This window comes from Panthera pardus, unplaced genomic scaffold (genome assembly GCF_024362965.1).
Source record: "Panthera pardus isolate Hobbes unplaced genomic scaffold, ASM2436296v1 HiC_scaffold_1, whole genome shotgun sequence".
In the NCBI taxonomy this organism is placed as follows: Eukaryota; Metazoa; Chordata; class Mammalia; order Carnivora; family Felidae; genus Panthera; species Panthera pardus.
The window spans coordinates 9,476,993-9,496,705 of NW_026526654.1; the positions used below are offsets into that span (position 1 = coordinate 9,476,993).

Here is a 19,713-nt window from a genome sequence, read left to right on the forward strand (position 1 = left end):
GACAGAGGTGTGTAAGCTTTAGGGAATGGCAGAGTCTGACTTGGGCCCACGAGTGCTCACACAGCCACTGTCACCCTGGATCCCTGGAGGGAGAAGCCCCAGTGAGACCCCATCTTCCTAACCCTGACCCTGTCTCCCGGCCCTGACAGTGGGGCTGCTGCTGCCTGCTGAGAAATCCCACTGCCTGGGCAGGCTGAGCCCTGCATGGGGCAGGTGGGGGCCTAGAACAGTGTCACCTCTTGAACACCGTGGGCAGCGGCTGGTACCCCTCAAGGCGCCTGGGCAACTCCTTCTAGCCCAGCCGCGGAGGCGCCTCCCTTCCCCCATGGTCCCAGAGGGTGCTGGCCTGGGACCGAACTTCCCACACAGATGCTCTCATCAGGAGGAAGTGGTGGCATGGGCGGGTTGCCAGAACTTGGGGAGTCCCCGAGCCTGCCCCCACAGGGCAGTCAAGTGCGGAGTCACTGGTGTGGGGGTGGCGGGTGCCCAGCGAGGCCGGACACACACCGGCCGTGGGGCCCCAAGCCGCGCTCCTTGGCCAGCAGCTCCAGGTGGGAGTGTCGGGGACACCCGGGCCCCAGGGCTCCCGGCAGGCAGGCTGGCTGGCTTCAACCTCACCAGCAAGGTGCACAGATCCCCGAAAGGCACAGGTCTTTGCTTAAAAAGCAAAGAGGACAATAAACCTGAGGCCCAGCTCGTGCTCTGAAAGCTCTGAGCGCCCTGCTGGCCGCCTGTGCTTTGCAGTGGGGCCACGAGGCTCCAGGTCAGTGCCCACAGGGGAGCCCCCACGGCCCTCCTCCCACTCGCGGGGGCTGTTTGGTCACCACTGAGGACCTACCTCCAGATACAACTCCTGTCAGTACTCCAAGTTACCACCCAGACGACCTACCGCGACACCAGCTCTCTCAAACGCTGGGTGACAGACGCCTGCCGCCTACCGTGAGTACCACTGAGACCTCTGGTGGGAGCGGACAGAAGCACAGAGTCCAGACAGAGAAAGAAAGAGATGTTTTATTAGCATTTGTTACAGCAACGCGTGACGTGAAGGGTCGTCCGTGCACAGCCACCCGAGTGGCAAGCGGGTAGCGCAGAGCGTGACACCCAGTATTTACACGAGTGCAGAACAGGATCACCCCGAACCTCAAACAGAAGACTGAAAGTCACTTTACAAAAAGGTAAATAAAAATAACACCCATTTATCTATTTTAAAAAAGTGCCAGCTCTTGAGTGGCAGAGCGCGGAGAGGACAGAAGGGCCCGATGCCGCAGGGGCGCCGGTGCCCTAGTACCGAGCTGTGCGCCGCGGGGGCCGGGCCCGTCCTGGCTTCTAAAGCTTCATTTAAGCGTTCCAGATTTTCACCTTTTGGAGTACTTCTGTTTCTAGATCTTCTGAAGCACAAGCCTAACAAGTAGCCAGCCCTCTTCAGCCCTAAGACCAGGGAGCACCCCACCTTGGCGAGGCTTCAACCTCAGTCAGGAACAAAGAAGCCAACAGCAGAATCTTAAAGAGCCAAGTAATAGTGGAGCCAGTGCCCATGTAGGGAAGCACTCCTCCCTCCCACCTGAAAGTTCTACTTTGGTAAATATTAACGTTTTAACCATTAGCAAAATATTTAACCCAGTTAGCAAAATTAACACCGTCATTTCAATACTCTTGTGCATAGTAAATGTTGCAAGATGAACTTCACATCGGATAAAGCAGATTTGAAAATCAGTTTGCAAGAAAGCGTGCCGCCCTCCACGCCAACCTAAGCTCAGGGGACGAGCGGAGGCCCGGAGGTGGCGGCCGGCCCGAGCTGTCGCGGCCCTGCTAGATCGTCTGGTAGCCCGCGTGGCTCCTCTTCCTGCCGATGAGGTAGGCAATGAGGACGATGAGGACCAGCCCCGCCAGGGCGCCGCCCACGGCAATGGGGATCAGCATGCTGTTCTCATCCAGCTGGCACTCCTCCACTAGGAGACATGGGGCAGGGGGCCATGCTCGCGGCCACAGTCCCCACGAGACCTCACACGGGCTTTCCCCCCCCCCCACCAGCCTGGCTCGGTTCTAATCAATTACTGCTTGGACACAGGACCTCCGGACACAACACCCCACCTCCTGCCTTCACGGCTCGGGAGGACAGGCGCCATCCCATGAAACGACTACCTTTGAGCAAATGGCGCCTTGGGTTCGCATCTGTGAGCTGCTGGGTCTTCCAAAGGCAAGGTGATGCGGGAAAGGGAGTTTGCTCTAAAAATCTCTGAGACTGGGAAAGGGGACCCCCACCCCCATTAACTGTCCTTGCAACCCAGAAATGATTAAATATCCAAACAGAACTGCAGTCTGCAGACCCCGTGCAGTCTCCCCCAATGCTACTCACCAGACCCAAACTTGTCACCTTGCACCTGGAAAGCCTGGACCCACACTTTGAATATATTGACAGAAAAGGCCTCCGTGACCTCCACGCGCTCCTCGGCGTTACACTTGTATGAATTCCCGATGGTGGCCTGCAGTGCCCTCAAAGAGCTGTTGTCCGCCTGGAAGGTGGGGTCTGCAAAGGCACATTGAGAGTGAGTGCTCTGGAACTCCTGCACGGGCAAGTGAGATGTGGGGGCCTTACCTCTGGCGTCAGGGATAGTCATATTCAACTGGATTCCTTGCAGGAAAAACTGGCTAGTATTTGGGTCCTTAAAGAGAAAAAAATAATTCTTAACCACTTGCCAAACTCACATGTTTACCATCAAACCTAAAGAATCATCTGGTAGTAAATCTGACTCCTGCAATTCTAGCTTCAGCAAGAGGCCGTGGAACACACAGTCTGTAATAGAAGGCATCGCATAAATCCCGAGAACACAGATGCTGACTTGTCCTCCTAGACCTTTTTACACAATCAGACTCTGTTAAAATAGGGACTGAAGGAGCCATGTTCTAAAAAATCAAACTTTTTCCAAACGTTGGCACTTTAGGAACGTTAATGTAAATTTTATCAGGAGAAACCAGATTGTTAATCTGCAGCATCATAAACACTGGCAGAGGGCGTTTCTATGCTTCCCAGATGGGGACAAGAAGAGAGGACCCAGGACCCAGGATGTCGCCCCTGGAAGAAGGGCTGAGGGCAGTGCCCGAGGCGGAGGCTGGGCTGAGCACAGTGGGGCACAGACAGCGATGGTGGGCACGCCGCAGGTACCCCCTGACACCTGCTGCATAAAGGAAACCAACGGAGGTGTCCTTAACGAAAATGGGGGACTGAGGGTCCAAAGCACTGATGGAAGAGGCAGGTGGGGAAAACAGACTCCGTCGTCCTCACTGGGGCAAAGCCGTGGGTTCTGGCACCTTCACTGATTCTCCGTGGGGCTGGGGCATAGTGTGTGGGAGCCGATGGCGGGAAGCCATGGCCAGATGTGGGCTGTGGCGCGAGGTGGCGTGGGCACGAACCCTCACCATTCCAAACTGGAAGAGCAAGGAGTGGATGCGGCTGCTCCGGAGATCCAGGGTCACCAGCTGGGCGCCACAGCTCCCCGTGGCGCTCGTGTTGCTTGGGTCGATGCTGAACAGTCCACTGACGGTCTGAGGAGGAAAAGCAGACATGTTACCTAAGTTCCTTTTCGCGCCCCATTTCGGGTCCTCCACGCTCTGGAAAAGCCAAAGTGACCTCAAAATGAGAACTTCAAGGCTTCTATCATTTTAACCAAAACCAGGAGGAGGAAAACACCCAAAGTGCAGGCTTCCGGGTTCCAGAACCATCTTCCCTGCTCCTCCTGGTTGCTACTTTCACGAGGACATTACACTCCCACCACAAGCACCTTCCCTGTCACAGCCCACAGCCCCCATCACCAGCAGGGACAAAGGAAAAGCATAACAATGAACACAAAAATTGTGGTGGTAAAAGTTTAAGCAGAATTTACCAGTCTCTTAGGGGCCGATAAACTCGTCCAGTAGAGCAAGTCCCAATGACACGGGCCATACAGAAGACAGCAGCCTGGCTGTGTGCGCCAAGAAGCTGATTACAGGACAGGCCCCACAACCCGCTCTCTCAGATTTATGAGAGGTGTGCACATGCACCAGCGCCCTGACGCACTGAGATGGGTCCCCAGGGCCGAACCTACCGTGTTGTCCCTCTTGCTGTAGGTGACGTTCAGCTGTAGCCCCATGCTGGCCAGCAGGCAGGTCCCGTTGGCGCCACTCACGTTGTACTTGTGCACAGAGGGGCTCTCTGGCGTGGGGGATGGTGAAGGGCGGGGAGGCGGTGGCGGTGCGGTTGTCGGGAAAGGCCCATCTTGCTCACAGCGCGTCTCTGGAGGGACAAGTGGGAAAGGAGGCAAAGTCCTAGTTCCTCAGGGCCACCCACCGGAAGCTTCGGCCACCCCAGGCTCACCGTGAACCCCAGCAGTCTCTCAGCTGGCCACACCCGCAGAACGGGATCTCTCGGCCTGTCCGAGGACAGTGCATGCCAGCCCCCCTCCGGAACTATGGGGCAACGGCCTGCTGTCCCACAGGGCCATCCCCACTCCTGCCACCATACTGCGACTCTGCCTGGAGTGTCCTCCAGCTCAGCCTCCGGGCAATGCTGCCTTCACAGAGCTGTCCCCTTCTGCAGGACAAACCTTTCTACTGAAGTAAACACAACCTGAACCCCATCACCTGCTGCTGGGACAGTCAGCTACACACCACTTCAAACGGCAACAATTCAAGACCCTCTGTGAGGCTGCACACTAGGCATGGTGCTGGAGGTCCCACAGATGCAGGCGAGACACACACACACACACACGCACGCACACACCAGGACAAAGCTAGTGCCATCAGCAAGGTGCTCGTGGGAGAGAAGCCCAGGAGGCCTTTACAGGGATGAGTGTCAGGGGGCAGTCCCTGCAGGACAAGACTGGAGCTGAGACCAGCCAGGTCCAGTGAGCCAGCTGCTCTGAGCTATTCAGAGCAAGGGGGGTGGTACAGGCACCTCCTGCACCCTCCTGGAGACAGAAGGCCCAGGAAGTGTGAGTGAAAATTCCTAAGAAAGGGATGACAATCTAGGAGTGAGGGAAGTTGGGGCAGGACAGGCCTTGGCAGGAGGACATAGTGGCGGGGGGGGGGGGAGAGGGCACATGGGGGGAGCACAGGGGAGTAGGGGGAGTGAAGGGGGGCACACGGGAGGGGGGAGGGGAGAGGGCACACAGTGCCCCCAGAGGACATGCCCAGGAGTTTAAGTGTCTCCGTCTCTCAGAACTTGACCTACTATGATTGCTTAGAACAAAAATTTACATTCAAAATCAAGGCAGACTGAACCAAGAGAGAGAAATGAACACTCTCTCAGATGCATACAGAACACACACCTGCCTCCCACGTAACATCCTAAAACACCCGGACCCACAGCACCTCCAGGAGACCATCATCCCCAAGTTAAGCCCTCTGTCTTACTGCCCTGTTCCTGTGGATGATCAGCATTCACACGATTTCTGTCCAACTCCCACCTCTCCCCACTTCAGCTAGCCTGGGCCGTGGGAGCTGGCCCACCATACCCAGTGCCATGGATGTGGAGCCCACGGGGAAGCTGCCGGAACTTGCTCCACTTTAAAAGGAAACTTTGCCACCATTTCCTCCTGGGGGGCGGGGGGGGGGGGCAGGGGAGAGATGGGAAAGGTCACCCTGCAGGGCTGTGACATGGAAGTGATGCCACACCTCTGGGAAGTTCACTCACCCAGTGTGCCTTCACACAGCGCAATCACACACAGTCAAATGCTTTTCTAGACAGAAGGTAAAAATGGAAAAAAGGCACGATAGTGTGGGTGTGCCTCTGGGCTCTTGGTGGAGGGACAGCTGCCTGAGAGGTCCCCACCCGGGGTGTGCTGGCCACACTACCCGCCTCCTCCCTGGGGCTGTAGGCTGACGCCATAGCCACACCTTTAAGAACAGCCTCACCACTGCTTTCCAAGCTGTTACAGAACAGGACCTCATTAAATGTGCAAAACCACATCAACACAAGGTGGCTTCCAAATCCCAGCCTAGATGGGCATGCGGCATGCATGGGGAGAGTGACGAGCACCTGCACACACGACCTGCTGTTCTCATAAGGCAGGCTGCGAAGTGTCCACCTGGGAGCACAAATGGTACAGTCAAGTGTAAGGACGAGTGCCCGCCCCCTTCCCTCCCTTCCCAAATGCAGACAGAGAGCCCCACCCTGTGCAACCTGTCCCCCAGGCAGACGCTGCAGCGAGGAAAGCACACGGAGGATGCACTCAAGTGTGCTCAGTGCGACCCGTGTGTAATCGGCCCTGGGAAGACCGGGGACCCCAGGAGAGCGCAGGCTGCGTGTCCCACCAAGGCTCCCCTCCTCAGGATTTTCAGAAGCTTCTGGAGGCCCCCAAAGAATCTGCCAGCAACCAGCCTGAGGAGCCTGCGTGCTACAGTTACAAGGAGTCTCCAACGGAGTGCGAGGAGAGTGGCATTAGCACTCCTTTACTTTACTCCTTTCCTTTACTTGAAGCTACCCTGGCCGTTGTTCCTAAGGGAGAAATGTTGCCAAACTGGGTGGAAAGCAAGCTTGGGACCAGCCATACTAAAAAGTTCCTATTTTGAACTTCTAACGGTCACAGAGGCAGCCATAAGTGCCCACACATCAAATCTTGAAGGCACAAAGACGAATAAATACGAATCCTCTGCCAAGCCATCAAAGTCAGGTGTCTGCGTGGGCCTGGGGCTGGAAATCCAATTCCCGGGGACACAGCGTGGACATGCTCACCAGCTCCACCTCAGCCTCTGGGGATGGCTGTGCCCAGCCCGCTCCATGGAGATGACCACATGCCCCTCACAGACCTTGGGGACAGGCTGTCCTCGGAACCTGCCTTTGTCAACCAAACGGGAAGCCAACTCCAGCAGCCTGGCCTTGTGCTTTCTCAGAAGCTCTGATGTGTCAGTACCTGGTGTTTCTCAGGGTAGTGCACGGGTAGGGGTACGGGGAACCAAGGCCCCACGACAGCACAGAAGAGCGAGGCCACAGAAGCCTGCGCCAACCCCCGCAGCTCATTCTGACTTTCCAGGGGCATTTGTGGCCAAAAATTTACCTATTTCTGAAAATGTGTTTAACAGTTCTTTATTGTCAATCTACGACTAGAACAGACTACAAGAATATAAAATATACTTAATGTATTTGACAGGGAACCTTTTCTCTGAAGCTTTCAATTTAAGTGACCCAGAAAAAAAAAAAAGTACCTAAGAACCAGAGGAATGAAATTAGCACAAAAGGAGATAAAAAAAAAACAAATGGCTCAATATTAACAGAAACCAAGAATTTTAAATGTGAATGATGCTGCTATGTAGCATGTGTGCCCAGTTACAACAAATCTCCTGCTTGGAGGGGGATACACGGGTCCCTCTGATTGCAAACCGTGTCAGAAACAGCACAACAGACAAAAGTGGACGTAGCAAGCCGCTGGCAGGCTGGGGGGCTCTCTACAGACCAGACCCCAAGATCACAGCTGGTTGAGTCAAAGTGCACAGCTGGGCTTCGAGCACAGCTCAGGTCACGTCAGCAACTCCAGCTGACCCTTCAACAACGCTGACCCCCATGGATGAAAATCCATGTTAACTTTGGACTCCCCAAAACCTTAATTATTAAAACTCCACTGCTGACCAGAAGCCTTAGCAGTAACACAGTCTATTAACACATATCATGTATTCTTACAGTGAAGGCAGAAAAAAACAATCACAAGAAGACATTTACAGTTTTGTACTGCGTTTACTGGAAACATCCATGTGTGAGTGGACCCACACAGCTCACACTGGTGCTGTTCAGGGTCTGCTGAAGTATTTCTGGGGACAGCTTGGCTCCTGCTCACAGAGCGAAAGCCCATTCTGGAGCCCCTCCCTGCCCACGTGGTTGCTCTGAGAACTCCCCCAATCACTGGGCCTGGACCTAGGCCACTGGAAGACCACATCCCACGAAATAAGAAGTCACAGGGGGTGGGGTGGGTGGTGTGTACACATTTGTGGCAGGGTAGAGGGAGTGGGGAACAGTCCCTGGAGCTTGGGGCATGGATTTGTTTTTTGCAGACTTCATTTCTTATCACTCCAAGTAAAGACTGATCAGAGGAATTACAGATGATGTTACCTGATAGTGACAGGATCCCAAAAGCCCTATGAGGACTCCTTCCTGTCCAGGGAACACTACGCAGACATGCCGTGACCTCACCACACCCTCCAGCCTGCCACAGGGATGTGCCAACTTGTACACGATATTCTGTGTAACTCCAGGACACCTCTTATCCTTCCTCTTCCCAGCAGATTTCCTGAGAGTGCCCTAGTGTCTTTAAAAAGCCGCAAGATTCCTTTCCAAAGCACAGACGTATCCGTAGAGGCAGATTTAACATAACATGAAAGCAAGCTTTGATGAGAGGGACAACCACGAACACAAGAGGAGGTGGGGACTAAGGGTGAGCTTAGTGACCAAGCTTCGGACCAACAACTCACAGGACACAACAGGTGACTGCCCATAGCAGGCTCAGAGTGACCCACCACCAGGGCAGAAGGCCAAGCCCCCAGGTGACTGTGTAGGGGCTGGGGCGGGAGCCTCTGAGGATGGGGGTCGGTGGCTGGGACTCAGGTGTAGGGACCGCTTCACTGAATGCATCTTTCCCCCGTGGAGTCACACACAGACATTCCTCCACTAGGAAAGCAATGCGTGGGGAGCTAACGGTGAGGGGCTGTGTGCGCGTGGGGAGCTGACGGTGAGGGGCTGTGTGCGCGTGGGGATGGGGGTTGGGGAACTCCGTGAACCTAAACCTCTTCCAAAAGATAAACACTATTTTAAAAAAGTGATAAACCTTAAAAAAGATTAGCATTTCTGTACTGTCACAATCTGATCTTAGGCCAGAAGCTGGAGCCCTGTTCTGGGCACCACACCGCTCAGAGAGGTCAGACAGGACAGGCCCATCTCTGTGCTCAGAAGCTTTCCAAGCAGCAGAAAACAAGTCATGAAAGAGAAGAGCTATCCTCTACAGCCACCCTGAGGCCCAGATGGTAGTGAGGTCACTGCACTATCATTTCCCAATGCCTCTGACAGTTTTTGCTCTTCCCTTCTGCTCGAGGCCAGAGGGAGAAGACTGAGGTGTTCTGCTGGGGACGAAACCCAGCTGCTTGGAGACTCATACCTGTGAGTGTCAGCTGCTGAAGCACTTAGCGTGGCTGTAACTTCCCCACCCCCCGCAGTCCCTCCCCCACTCGGGGAGGTGGGTGCTAGCGTGCACACCTGGGCCTGTGCACGTGTGCGTGTGCACACACACACACAGCTTGCCACACAAGGGGGGTACTAGAGAGGGCTGGTCCCGCCGGTCTCCTCCAGAGCTGCTTCAGCTCACACATACCTGCCTTTGTGCCCTGTGTATTGCTGCTGGTTGTGTCTTCCCAGTTACAGACAGCAAACGTTCTAGACTTTGTGGCTGTCTGGTGTCTGTGCACAGCCGGCTCTGCCAGTGTGAATGCAAAAGCAGCCATAGAAACAGGTATACGAATAAATGAGGCTATGTTCCAAGGAAACTTTAGTTATGGACACTGAAGCTTGACTTTCATGTAATTTTCATGTGTTGTGAAATGTTCGACTCCTTTTAACCTTAAACTGATAAGCACGGAAAAACCACGTTTAGCTTCCTGGCTATACAGAAGCGGAGGTGGGCTGCACAGGGCCTTGCGGAGGGCACGAATGCCTCTCAGGAGGGCTGTACCCAACCGCACAGAGGCCCGGCCGGCCCACTGGGCCCACCAGCACCAGTAACTCAGAGCAAATCAGCCACGCAGCCAGCAGTCACCTGAGTGTTCCAGCCACACTGCTGGGGCCGCTGAAATTGAAGGCTCACAAAAGCACGGCTAAACACCGAAAAGGACAGGCAAGTTCTCTAAGACAACCAAGCTCCTCACCCTTCTAGAAAATAACAGTGATCTGTGAGCTGACTGGCAGGACTGGGGAAGAGAACTTTCTTCAGTCCTAATTGAACGATAACACTCCTCAGTATTTACTCTCAGCCAGGCACTGACATAAACACCACGTATAAATTTCCTTTTTAACTCTAAGATCCTCCTAAAACAGACTATTATTTTTACTCTACAAGGGGAGGAGACAAGAGACTGACTACCTTACCCAAGACCACAGAGCTAGGAGGGGTCTGGAGCCCTGTCTGTCAGACCCCAGAGCCCACCAGTGGAGCTGAGCTGGCAGGTGCCTCCCTGAGGAGTCATGACCAACCCCCCCCCCCCCCCCCCAGCCAACCTGCCCAGAAAGGCATTCAGGTCCTTCTGCCATCCACCCCCGGGCCCGTCAAGCTGGACAGAGGTAAGCCTAGGTCTTGGTGAAAAGACAGCTGGCTTGAACTGGAAGATTCTGTGACCCTGACCTCATTAGCTTCCCAATAAAGGAAGACACAGAGAGTTTCAACTGCTTTTCCCTTTTAAAATCAGTGTTTGTCCTACCTCACCTAAAGAGATCACCTCCTCTCAAGAGAAAAACATGTTTGGTGGGCAGTTCAAAGGTGTGAGTTGCACCCAGTCCCCCACTGCACAAATGCTTACTCACACACATCTTCCTCAGGCACAGGCTCACAGCCACGCTTGCACGCACTGAGCTGGGCCTGGGCACCAGGGCCACAGGCAGCGTCCTACCTTCCTTGCTAAAGCTACTGCTGGCAAGGTACGCCTGGATGGTGGCATCATGGAGCGTGACAGTGACGTTGCGCATGTGGATCTGGTTGTTGCTCACACATCTGTATTTTTTATTTATGTCTGCCCTGATGTCAGTGGCAGACTCCACAGTCTTGATTTCTGTATTTAAAAAAAAAAAAAAAAAAAAAAAAATCAATTTTTAACTACGTGAAGTACTTAGTTAAAATTTTAGGCCCTCTCCAACCTGATTTTCTTAACTCTGTAACTGGTCGGTTTGGGTTCTTACCCTTGGAGCTTGCGTTGGGGAAAATCTGTGTGTCAGACAAGTTATAAATAAAACCCATCAGCTGAACACTATAACGGGTTGCATTTCTTGTGAAATTGAGGGTCAGTCTATGTCCTCTTCCAAAAGCAATCACGAGACTGGGGGCAGACGCGTTCTCTTTACCACAGGAGCTGCTGCTGTTTAACACTGCTGCATCAGGTGGTAGGTCGAAGGTCACATTCTAGAACAAAGGACACACACCCAGTCAGAACGCAAGCCACTAAAGTGATTCAGATGCACCAAGGAAGACCTTCAGGAAGAGGGACATCAGCCCCCCACCTCAGAGGCTGCAGTGAGCACATTCACCTCTGACATCGATAAAAACATAGTAAAGTCAGGATTATGTGTCAGTACAGACTGAGAAATAATTCAAGTGTAAGACAAAGCGGACAATTAACATAATTTTAATTTGTAGCATTTTTAAACAAAAGTGATCTTGGTTAACTGAAATAATTCATATTGGCCTTCAAGTGAGCTATGTATTTATATTTGAGAAAACCATCACTACTCGTGTGCTATAAAAATGTTTAAAGAGTATGTCTCTTCATGGGACCCACGGGAGCTACATGTGTAGTCAGCATAAGGAACAAACTTGTCAAATCCTAAATTGCACACCTAAAGCTAATGTAACATCGGGTGTCGACTGCACTTAAAGTCTCTTTAAACAGAGAAAAAGATGTTTGCTGCAGAACTGTTTGAATTTACCATTACAGACAAAACTACAGAACCACCAGGTGACCCTGGAAACGAGCAGGACCGGCTAAGTGAGCCGCGGATAAGCTGCTCCTGAGACGACAGAACTCTGCGAGGCGACAGAGACCAATACGGTGGAGAAGAGTAAGGCACATAACAGCAGTGGGCAATCCCATCTGTGTAACATAATATACGTCCAAATGATATTTTAAAAATCCAAACACAAAACAAGTAATGTAGCAAGGACAACAAAAGTGTTTGGACAAGTCTCTGTAACTTGAGACACTCCTGCGGGACGGAGCCTGCCCGTTTCTCTCTGGTCTGGAATGTGACCATGTTTACGTGGAGGCCAGATGGGGCCTGAGCACCTGGCACAAAGTCCAGGGGCCCCACCACTGCCCTGTGAGGTGGTCAAGGAAAAATGGTGGTTTCAACAAAGAACTAAAAACAAAATTTGGTTTAGAGATACATACAGGAGTAAATGTGAAAAAGAAGCATGATGTCCACTAGTGGGTAACTGACAAAGAAATACAGATGCAGCTTACTTGTTAGGAATCTAATAAATTCAAAAAACCCTTTCATCCCGTAGAAGTGCAAGTTATTTTAAGAAAACAATGAGGGGCATTTTGGATGAGTACAGCCTGCAGCATTGCTCAGCTGTTTATATGCAATTCCTGGAGCCTAGTGGTTTATCCAAAGCAAATTCAACATATCAGGAAAAGTATATTCACACCGCTGTGCCCTGAGCACGAAAGTACATCAGAAAACAGAAAACAGCAGAGGCTCCAACACAGGCTGATCAACATAAGAGAACACTGCACTGTGATCACAAAAAGTAATTGTGAGGAAAACGGGGATTACACGCACATAAAACCGTTAAAGCAGGGGGCGCCTGGGTGGCTCAGTCCGTTGAGCGTCTGACTTCGGCTCAGGTCATGATCTCACAGTCTGTGGGTTCGAGCCCCGCATTGGGCTCTGTGCTGACAGCCTGGAGCCTGCTTCAGATCCTCTGTCCTGCTGTCTGTCTGCCCCTCCCCTGCTTGCATGCCCCCTCCCCTCTCTCTCCCCCAAATAAATAAACATTAAAAAAAATTCATAGAACAGCAAGAGCAGGGCATAAAATGGTTTACATATCTGACTGCACCTTCAGTATATACAGTAGCATAGGCTACTGATGAGCGGAGGAGGATACTACTATGGCACAGGGGAACTGTGCTACGGTGAGGTCATTTCTCAAACATTTATTTGAAATGATAATAACAAACATCTTCACACACACCACACCCTGCATGAAGGACTCTGGTGCTTCCTACCGTAGGACCGTTCCTGGTATCATAGCTGGTCACGAAGGCAGCAGAGAAGTTGGCCATGATGCAAGCCGTCCCATTGCCGTCCGTCACCACAAACGTGGCCGCCGTGCCATGTAGGAGGCCTGCTAACTCCAGGAAAGACAGAAATATCCAAACAAGGTTTTGAAAATACAACTGGGCGCTTCTGTGGTCTCTAGCTGTGGCAATAATGGACTTTATTAGGAAATACTACTGTGCTGCTTACAAGATCGAGATGTGGGTTACCGAGGCTGGGTTCAGCTGGGCTGTCTTTCCTGTCCCTCCTAGATAGGATCCTGGAAATGTTAACTCTAAACCCACTAGTTAGTCTGCCCACCTGACCAACAGCTCTTTAATGCCTGATGTCAGGGTACTGACAGGGAGGTCACATGTCAATTTCCGGGTCAACCTAGGCACATGCTGCTCTGCACTCAGTCCTCAGAGGGTCTCTGGAAGATGTACCAGGGTCCCGGAGGCACAACTCAACCTGAATACCGATCTTCCGCAGAAGCCCATGGGAGAACTGGGGAATCTTTTGCTGTGGTCCTAAACTATTTAAAGTTAGATCTCTTGTTACTTCTCATGGACTGGTGGTGTGGCAAGAAAAGCCACAGACTCACAGATCCGAGTCCTTCACCAAGTTTCAGAAACATCCTTAAAAACCAGTGATTCAACTGAACCTAGACTTGGCTGCACGTCAGGCCATCAGTCAACTCATCTAGGCAGGGCTGCCACATCCCCGAAGGAAGGGACAGAATGAAGCTCTCATGGGTCCCTCCAGCTCAACAGTGATGGTGGCTAGCGATTTCCTCTTCAAGTTCTCAGGGCCAGAGCCATCTTTGGCTTCTTGATGTCCTATAGCTCTGATGGGTTTAGCAGCGAATGTCATCCGAACACTGTGGTAGAGCAGTAGGTAATTTTCCCAAGCCACATGTTAGTACACTGTTCTTGCAACAAAAATGGGTGCTTTCACTAGTTCTGAAACCAAGAACTAGTCTGCCAGCACTGGGTGCCGTGGGGGTCAGAAGTGACATGCCCTCCCTCCAGTGACATGCCTGCCAGTCCCTGCACACCTTTTCCCGACACTCCAACCACTCCAGGCATACATGTGACACAGGAACATTTTGAAGACACTCAGTACACACTCGATTAACTTTTCATTCTAAAATCCCTGCCCCCAATAAATGACCCTAACAAACCCAGTTTATTACACTCTTGCGACTTTCACAAAATAAAATCTTTAAAGCCAACTACTATTCAAGCATAAAGCAAAAAGTAGCCAGAAACCCCACATACCTTCCCGTATTCTTCTGGTACGGGAAACACCAAAATCTAGGTTCACAGAGAAGCTGCTGCAGGAAAAAGCAGCAACCTATGGCAAACAAGAAGCCTGTGCAGTTTTTGTCTGTTTTGGAAATTCTTAACCTATGCCCCTGAAAACTCAGGTTACACTAAAGGCAACTCCGATAAATGAATTTCCATTGTAAAACCTAGAGAAAATTCCACAGCTTGTTTTTAACTCAGTAAAGGATTTTAAAAACAGAGAAATCATCCCCGTACCTTTGGAGAGGGATGGGTTAAGGGCACCAGCGGTTCAGAGAGGCCAGCAAGGTGGAAGCAGGCTCGGTGGGCAGAAGCAAGTGTGTAAGGGACGCTGACCCAGACCACGAGCGCATGGCTGCCACCCGCCCCCACCCCCCCACCCTGCCGCCAGGGCTCTCTCAGGCCTGAGATGCCCTCACATGGCCGGGGTTCTGGCCTGGCTGCCGCAGTTACTGTGTGACCACGCATGCCACAGACAGGGCAGGTGGCTACCTCTCACAGGAGCACACACACAGCAGTTCTAACCAAGCTGCCTTTCCAGAAGTTAGTTCCTTAAGTCATTAACACCCTTTTACTAACTCCAAGCACTTCATTGGAAACTATTTCACGTTAAATAACTTTTCAGTCACAGAACGTTTTCACTTAGTAAATATGCTGAGGGTATGAGCTTTCAAAGTAAAACAAGTATTACAAAAGCAAATTTAAAGTAAGTTTTACCAACACTAGATATCCACAATTATTCTGGAGGGGCCAGAAACTTTCAATTACTAAAACAAGAAACTTATCCCCAGAAGCCAAATTTTAGTCCAGAGAAAAACGTCTCTGGGAGCATCAGATCGCACACTTACAAGAGAAACTTATGCATGCTGTCAGAAGCTGTCTGTGGCCCTCTAACAAGCTTGCTCCCTGGCCTGTGGCGGTCCATCCAGCACACAGGTGCAGACTCCCACCATTTCTCCGGGGACCACATAAATGAGTAACTTCAGCCTATTCCTTCAAGGTACCCTCACCGGTAGGAATCCCCTTCTGACACAAGTACAGCTGTGGGAAGCGAGTCTGGTTCTGTTGCAGACTCCGCCACTCACTAGCTGTGTGACCTGGGGCCGGCAGCAGTTGCTGCCCTCGGTTTATGCGCCCACGGACCAGAACAAGCGTGCTGACCCCTCGGGGTCATGGGAGTATCAAAGGAGCCAGTGCACACGCAGCACACAGTACAGGGCAATAGCACTGGCTTTAATGCTCACTGACAGTATTTAAACAGAGCCATATAGACCTCACCCATCGAGTTTGTCACTAAACCCTCAGAACCTGACGGAAAATGTCAAATAAGTTATGTCACTTAAAAAGCACTTGTTATGCACGTGTTACGTGCCAGGACCTGCGCCAAGCACTTTGCAGCTAATTCAACTATGGTGGCAACCTTAACAGGAAAACGCTACTGCGATTCCCTTTCACAGCTGTGGAGACTAAGGGACAGGGACCTAACTTGCTTAAGGTCACACAGCTATGGAGTGCTGAGCAATCGGGAACTGAGTGCCAAAACTTGCTGAGTGAGTGGATACGTTTCAAATGACAAAATGCTCATTTTTGAAATAAAAGAAGCTGCCATCCAAAGGAACAAGTGAATACATTTCTTCGTTAAACTTTTTAGAAGAAATACGTCCTAGTTTGTCATTACTTGATTCTTTTAAATCCAGTATTTTTCTTTTTAATCAGTGACACATAACCACCTATGACTAAAGGAAGCACGTAAAGAAGACCAAGGTTCCTTCCCACACTCCGAATCACAGCCTGGAGGGGAAGGCCATGAGCACGGACACTTCTAAAGCACAGACATGGACGTGTGGTTAGGGACCAGTGCTACAGAACAGAGTCTAGGTAAGTGCCGAGCACTTACTACGTGTGAGGCCCAAGGTGGAAACATCATCACAGCATGACTGGAATGACGTTCCAGTGAAAGCTCACGCCACGCATGCGTGTAGTCACGTCCCGCAGATGCAGAGAGAAGGGAGAACGGACACTGCCTGGGACGTGTCTAACAAAAGAAGTTCAAAATCACAGGCCTCGAACATTTTGGTCTCAAACACCATTAAGAATTTGGTCACCAACCCGAGGAGCTAACAAACTTCCACAATCAACAGTCATGTTAACTTGAGTAAGGGGAAGGAAATCATCTAGTTGACACCAGTGGTTTAAAGAGTCCCATTACGCAATGACACTTCATCTCAAGTGTCAGACGGTTTCAGTTCACCCTGGTCTATGCTTTCTACCAAGTATTCAAACACAAAAGCAGCTTTAAGAAATGTCTAATTATTAATGAAGGAGGATTTAGTAATTTCGAAGTTTGAAATATGCTTTCAGAAAACATGCTTTTTGGTAAAATTATACATCAAAATAAACATCATTTTAAAAAGACCTAAATCCAAATTAATACGCCTTTCCTAAAAGTTGGATTTTAACTGAACATAAAACTTAGAAAGATAGAGTGGAATAGGGATTAGAAAGTTAACGACACGTACAATACGCCCAGCTACCGCCCCGCAGGGAACTAAAGAGGTTTCTCTTCCCTTTGAGGGCGAGCTCTTCTAATACTGAACACGCTGCCGGCCGACACCGCCAAACCTGTTCCACCAACTCCTCTTGTAGCTACACTGCCAGGGAGGGCAGCTTAGGGTGTACCGAGGGAATAAGGTCACGCCTGGTGGCTATTCATGCAGCTCAGAGAACTCACTTTACACAACAGGCAAACAGGTGACACCCAAATCCACCCATTCACAGGCGCACAATTTACAGTAGAAGAAGACCTATTTCCAGAACCCACGGGCAGGTGTGTACTGTAACGTGCATCCACATCGTGTGAGCTCGCGTGAGCTCCGGGAATTGTCTTCCGGATATTTCAAACTCTGCCTTTCGGATGATCTTCCCGTGTTAACTGGGAGCGGGGTGAAAGGGTGTGGCACCGCAGACAGGTTCACCAAGGGCATCTGCGCAGATTTAGGAGACGGCGCACATTCCTCTTTCTCATGAGACCAGAAAACGAGAACAAAACTCAATCGCACACCGAGCGCCCGCCGACCGCTCTGAGATCCGCACTGATGGGGTCCCGCGCTTTGACTCGGGAACGGAGGCAGCGCTCCTGACGACCGACCACTCGCTAGAAAACAATACTGCCATTGTGCGGCCGCGGCTTGGGGCCGCCGACCTCGCACTGTCCCCGCTGCGGGCGCTCCCAAATGTCACCCGAACCTGAAGTTCACAGCAAAGCAGCGCAGGGGACAGCACTCGCAGCCGTCCCAGAAGGGCAAAGTTAAAGCACAAAAGACGTATTCTGAGCGTCCGGACCAACACGCCGCCCTCCTCCCTCCTCGGTAGGAGCCGTATCCCCCGGGGGGCGGGGGACAGAGGGACCACGCAGGTACCGCCGCCTCGGGCTGCACAGCTTCACTCGGTCTTCCGTGGCTAAACCACAGCCGTCCCGAAACCCACAAGCCACTTAGTTCCACCCTAACACCCGGAGAACGAGCTCGGTGGCCCTCAGCTGACATCTCGACCCAACTCCTCAGGCAGCGGCCAAAGGGCTCCAGGCCGGCCCCCAAGTGGCGACCTCCGCCGGGGCGGGGACGACTCGCGGGCCCGCTACCCCCCCACCCGGCTCCGCCCCGCATCGTCCGCGGCCGCCGGGTACCCCCGCCCCGCGTCCCCGGGGACCCCAACCCACGGCCCCCCTCCCTGCCCCGGCGTCCCTGGCCCCTCACCGAGCAGCAGCAGGAACAGAGGCCGCCGCCGGGCGCCGCCGAGGGCCGCCATGGGCGCGAGGGCTGCCGAGGCCGGAGCCGAGCGGGTCGAGGGCGGTTGGGCCGCGGGCGGGCCGGGGGCCGGCGTGAGGGCGGGGGAGGGTCCCGGGGTCCAGAGGCCCGGCCGCTGCGGCGCCCGCGGCAGGAAGGAGACCCTTCGGCCGGCGGCGCCCGTCACGTGAGGCCGCGCCGCGCCCGCACCGTCACGTGATCCCCGCGGATCTCGCGAGAGCGAGAGGACACGGCGTCTTCCCCTGGGTTGGAACCGGCCTCGCACGTGACCTGTGGGCACGTGACCGTGGCGCCACGTGACGCGCACCCCGGCCTCTGGGCCACTTGAAGCCGAAAGTGCGCGCCGCGAGCGCGTGGGGAGGCAGCTACCCGCTTCCGCCGCCGGCGAGGCGTCCGCCGACGGAGGCGACGACGGTCACCCCGGAGAAGGGCGGCTTTCTGCCGAGGCGCGCGACCCGAGACGCGGGGCCCCCGGGCCCCAGGGACGCAGGGAGGCCCGCGCTGGCTGCGGGTTTCCTCAAGGACCGCGATGCTAACGTGCTCCTTTCTCGTGGCGTGGGGCACTCTGGCCGCGGGGCTCCTCTGGTCGACTGGCGCTTGAGGAGGCTGAAGTGGGGGGACAAGGGTGGGGAGGGGTGGAACACGTGTACCGAATGTCACAGCTCACGTTTGAAACAAATCAAAACCCGTTTTTGTAAACAACTCAGAGTGCGGAACTTAGGGCTAGACGAAATCTTGGAGGAATGGGGTTCAGAGGTTATACAGTGATTGCCAGCTGTGACGCCCTCCTGAAGGATGTGTCGGAACGGGGCGTGGAGGGGGGCACCATTTATCTAGAACGTTCGGAAACGCTGGTGTTGCTTATATCCCGGCGTGCCACAGCAAAGGAAATCCGAGTCTTTGTGCTTCTAGAACCTTCCGGAAATACCTTTCTGCCTTGCTCCTTATTGCCTGAGTGTAAAGGCACCTTTCCCTGGTTGCCTAAAGGCTCCCTGGGTCTTGTCTTTCACTGCCTTCTGGAGCTCTGGCACCCCTCCCTTTACCTCCCCCCACCTTGGCTGGTACAGTTACTCAGACACCCAGTTTCCCAGCTCCTTCCTTCCTCTCCGGTCCTGTGGCTTCACTGAGATCTCCCCAACTCACCACCTCTGGAATGTTCCTGGAGCCTCTTCAGTGCAGGTGTGTTGATTACTGCCGGTCACTCTTCCGAACAGTCCTTGATTCTGGTGGCTTTCCCGCCTTAGTTCTTAATGTTTGTTTGCTTTTCGTAAATTTTGTGTTCTTCCTTGTTGTCATTTCTGTCCAGCTTCCCTTCCTCTCAGTTTCTAACATATAATCAGACTTCCTGTTAGATCTGCACTTGAGGACAGTGGCTGGGCATGCGTGTTTCCCCCAGGCAGTCCCCTCCCGACCCGGCCTCCATTCTAAACAAGGTTTCCTTTTATTAATGTTTGCAGGGGTAGGAGTTAGCAGTTCTTAAAATACTCTGTTTTAAGGGTGTTAAACACATTAAGTAGATGCTTTGCAGGTTTTGCACTGTGGAAGAACTTACAAATAAGGGGAACGTGAGGATGAACCCAGTGAGGCTGGAGCTGCCATGTGTTGTAAGACACGAGGGGTG

At 52.7% G+C, this 19,713-nt stretch overlaps 1 protein-coding gene across 1 annotated transcript; it reads right to left on the reverse strand.

Annotated features, from left to right (window-relative positions):
* Positions 1-993: 993 nt before the first annotated feature.
* Positions 994-18,285, reverse strand: LAMP1 (lysosomal associated membrane protein 1). Its single transcript, XM_019443843.2, has 9 exons — positions 18,042-18,285; positions 12,949-13,070; positions 10,904-11,123; positions 10,618-10,776; positions 4,083-4,270; positions 3,418-3,543; positions 2,597-2,663; positions 2,357-2,527; positions 994-1,949 (listed from the first exon to the last, which is right to left on the reverse strand). Exons 1-9 carry the CDS (start codon positions 18,091-18,093, stop codon positions 1,810-1,812), a joined length of 1,245 nt encoding a protein of 414 aa, XP_019299388.2. The 5' UTR covers positions 18,094-18,285; the 3' UTR covers positions 994-1,809.
* Between the last annotated feature and the right edge of the window lie 1,428 nt (positions 18,286-19,713).

Coding starts and splice junctions, on each gene's coding strand:
- LAMP1 (XM_019443843.2), bottom strand. CDS start 18,093: ATGGCGGCCCTCGGCGGCGCCCGGCGGCGGCCTCTGTTCCTGCTGCTG. Junction 11,124..12,948: donor ATACCAGGAACGGTCCTACG/GTAGGAAGCACC, acceptor CCTTTGTTCTAG/AATGTGACCTTCGACCTACC. Junction 2,664..3,417: donor TGCTCTTCCAGTTTGGAATG/GTGAGGGTTCGT, acceptor TTTCTCTTTAAG/GACCCAAATACTAGCCAGTT.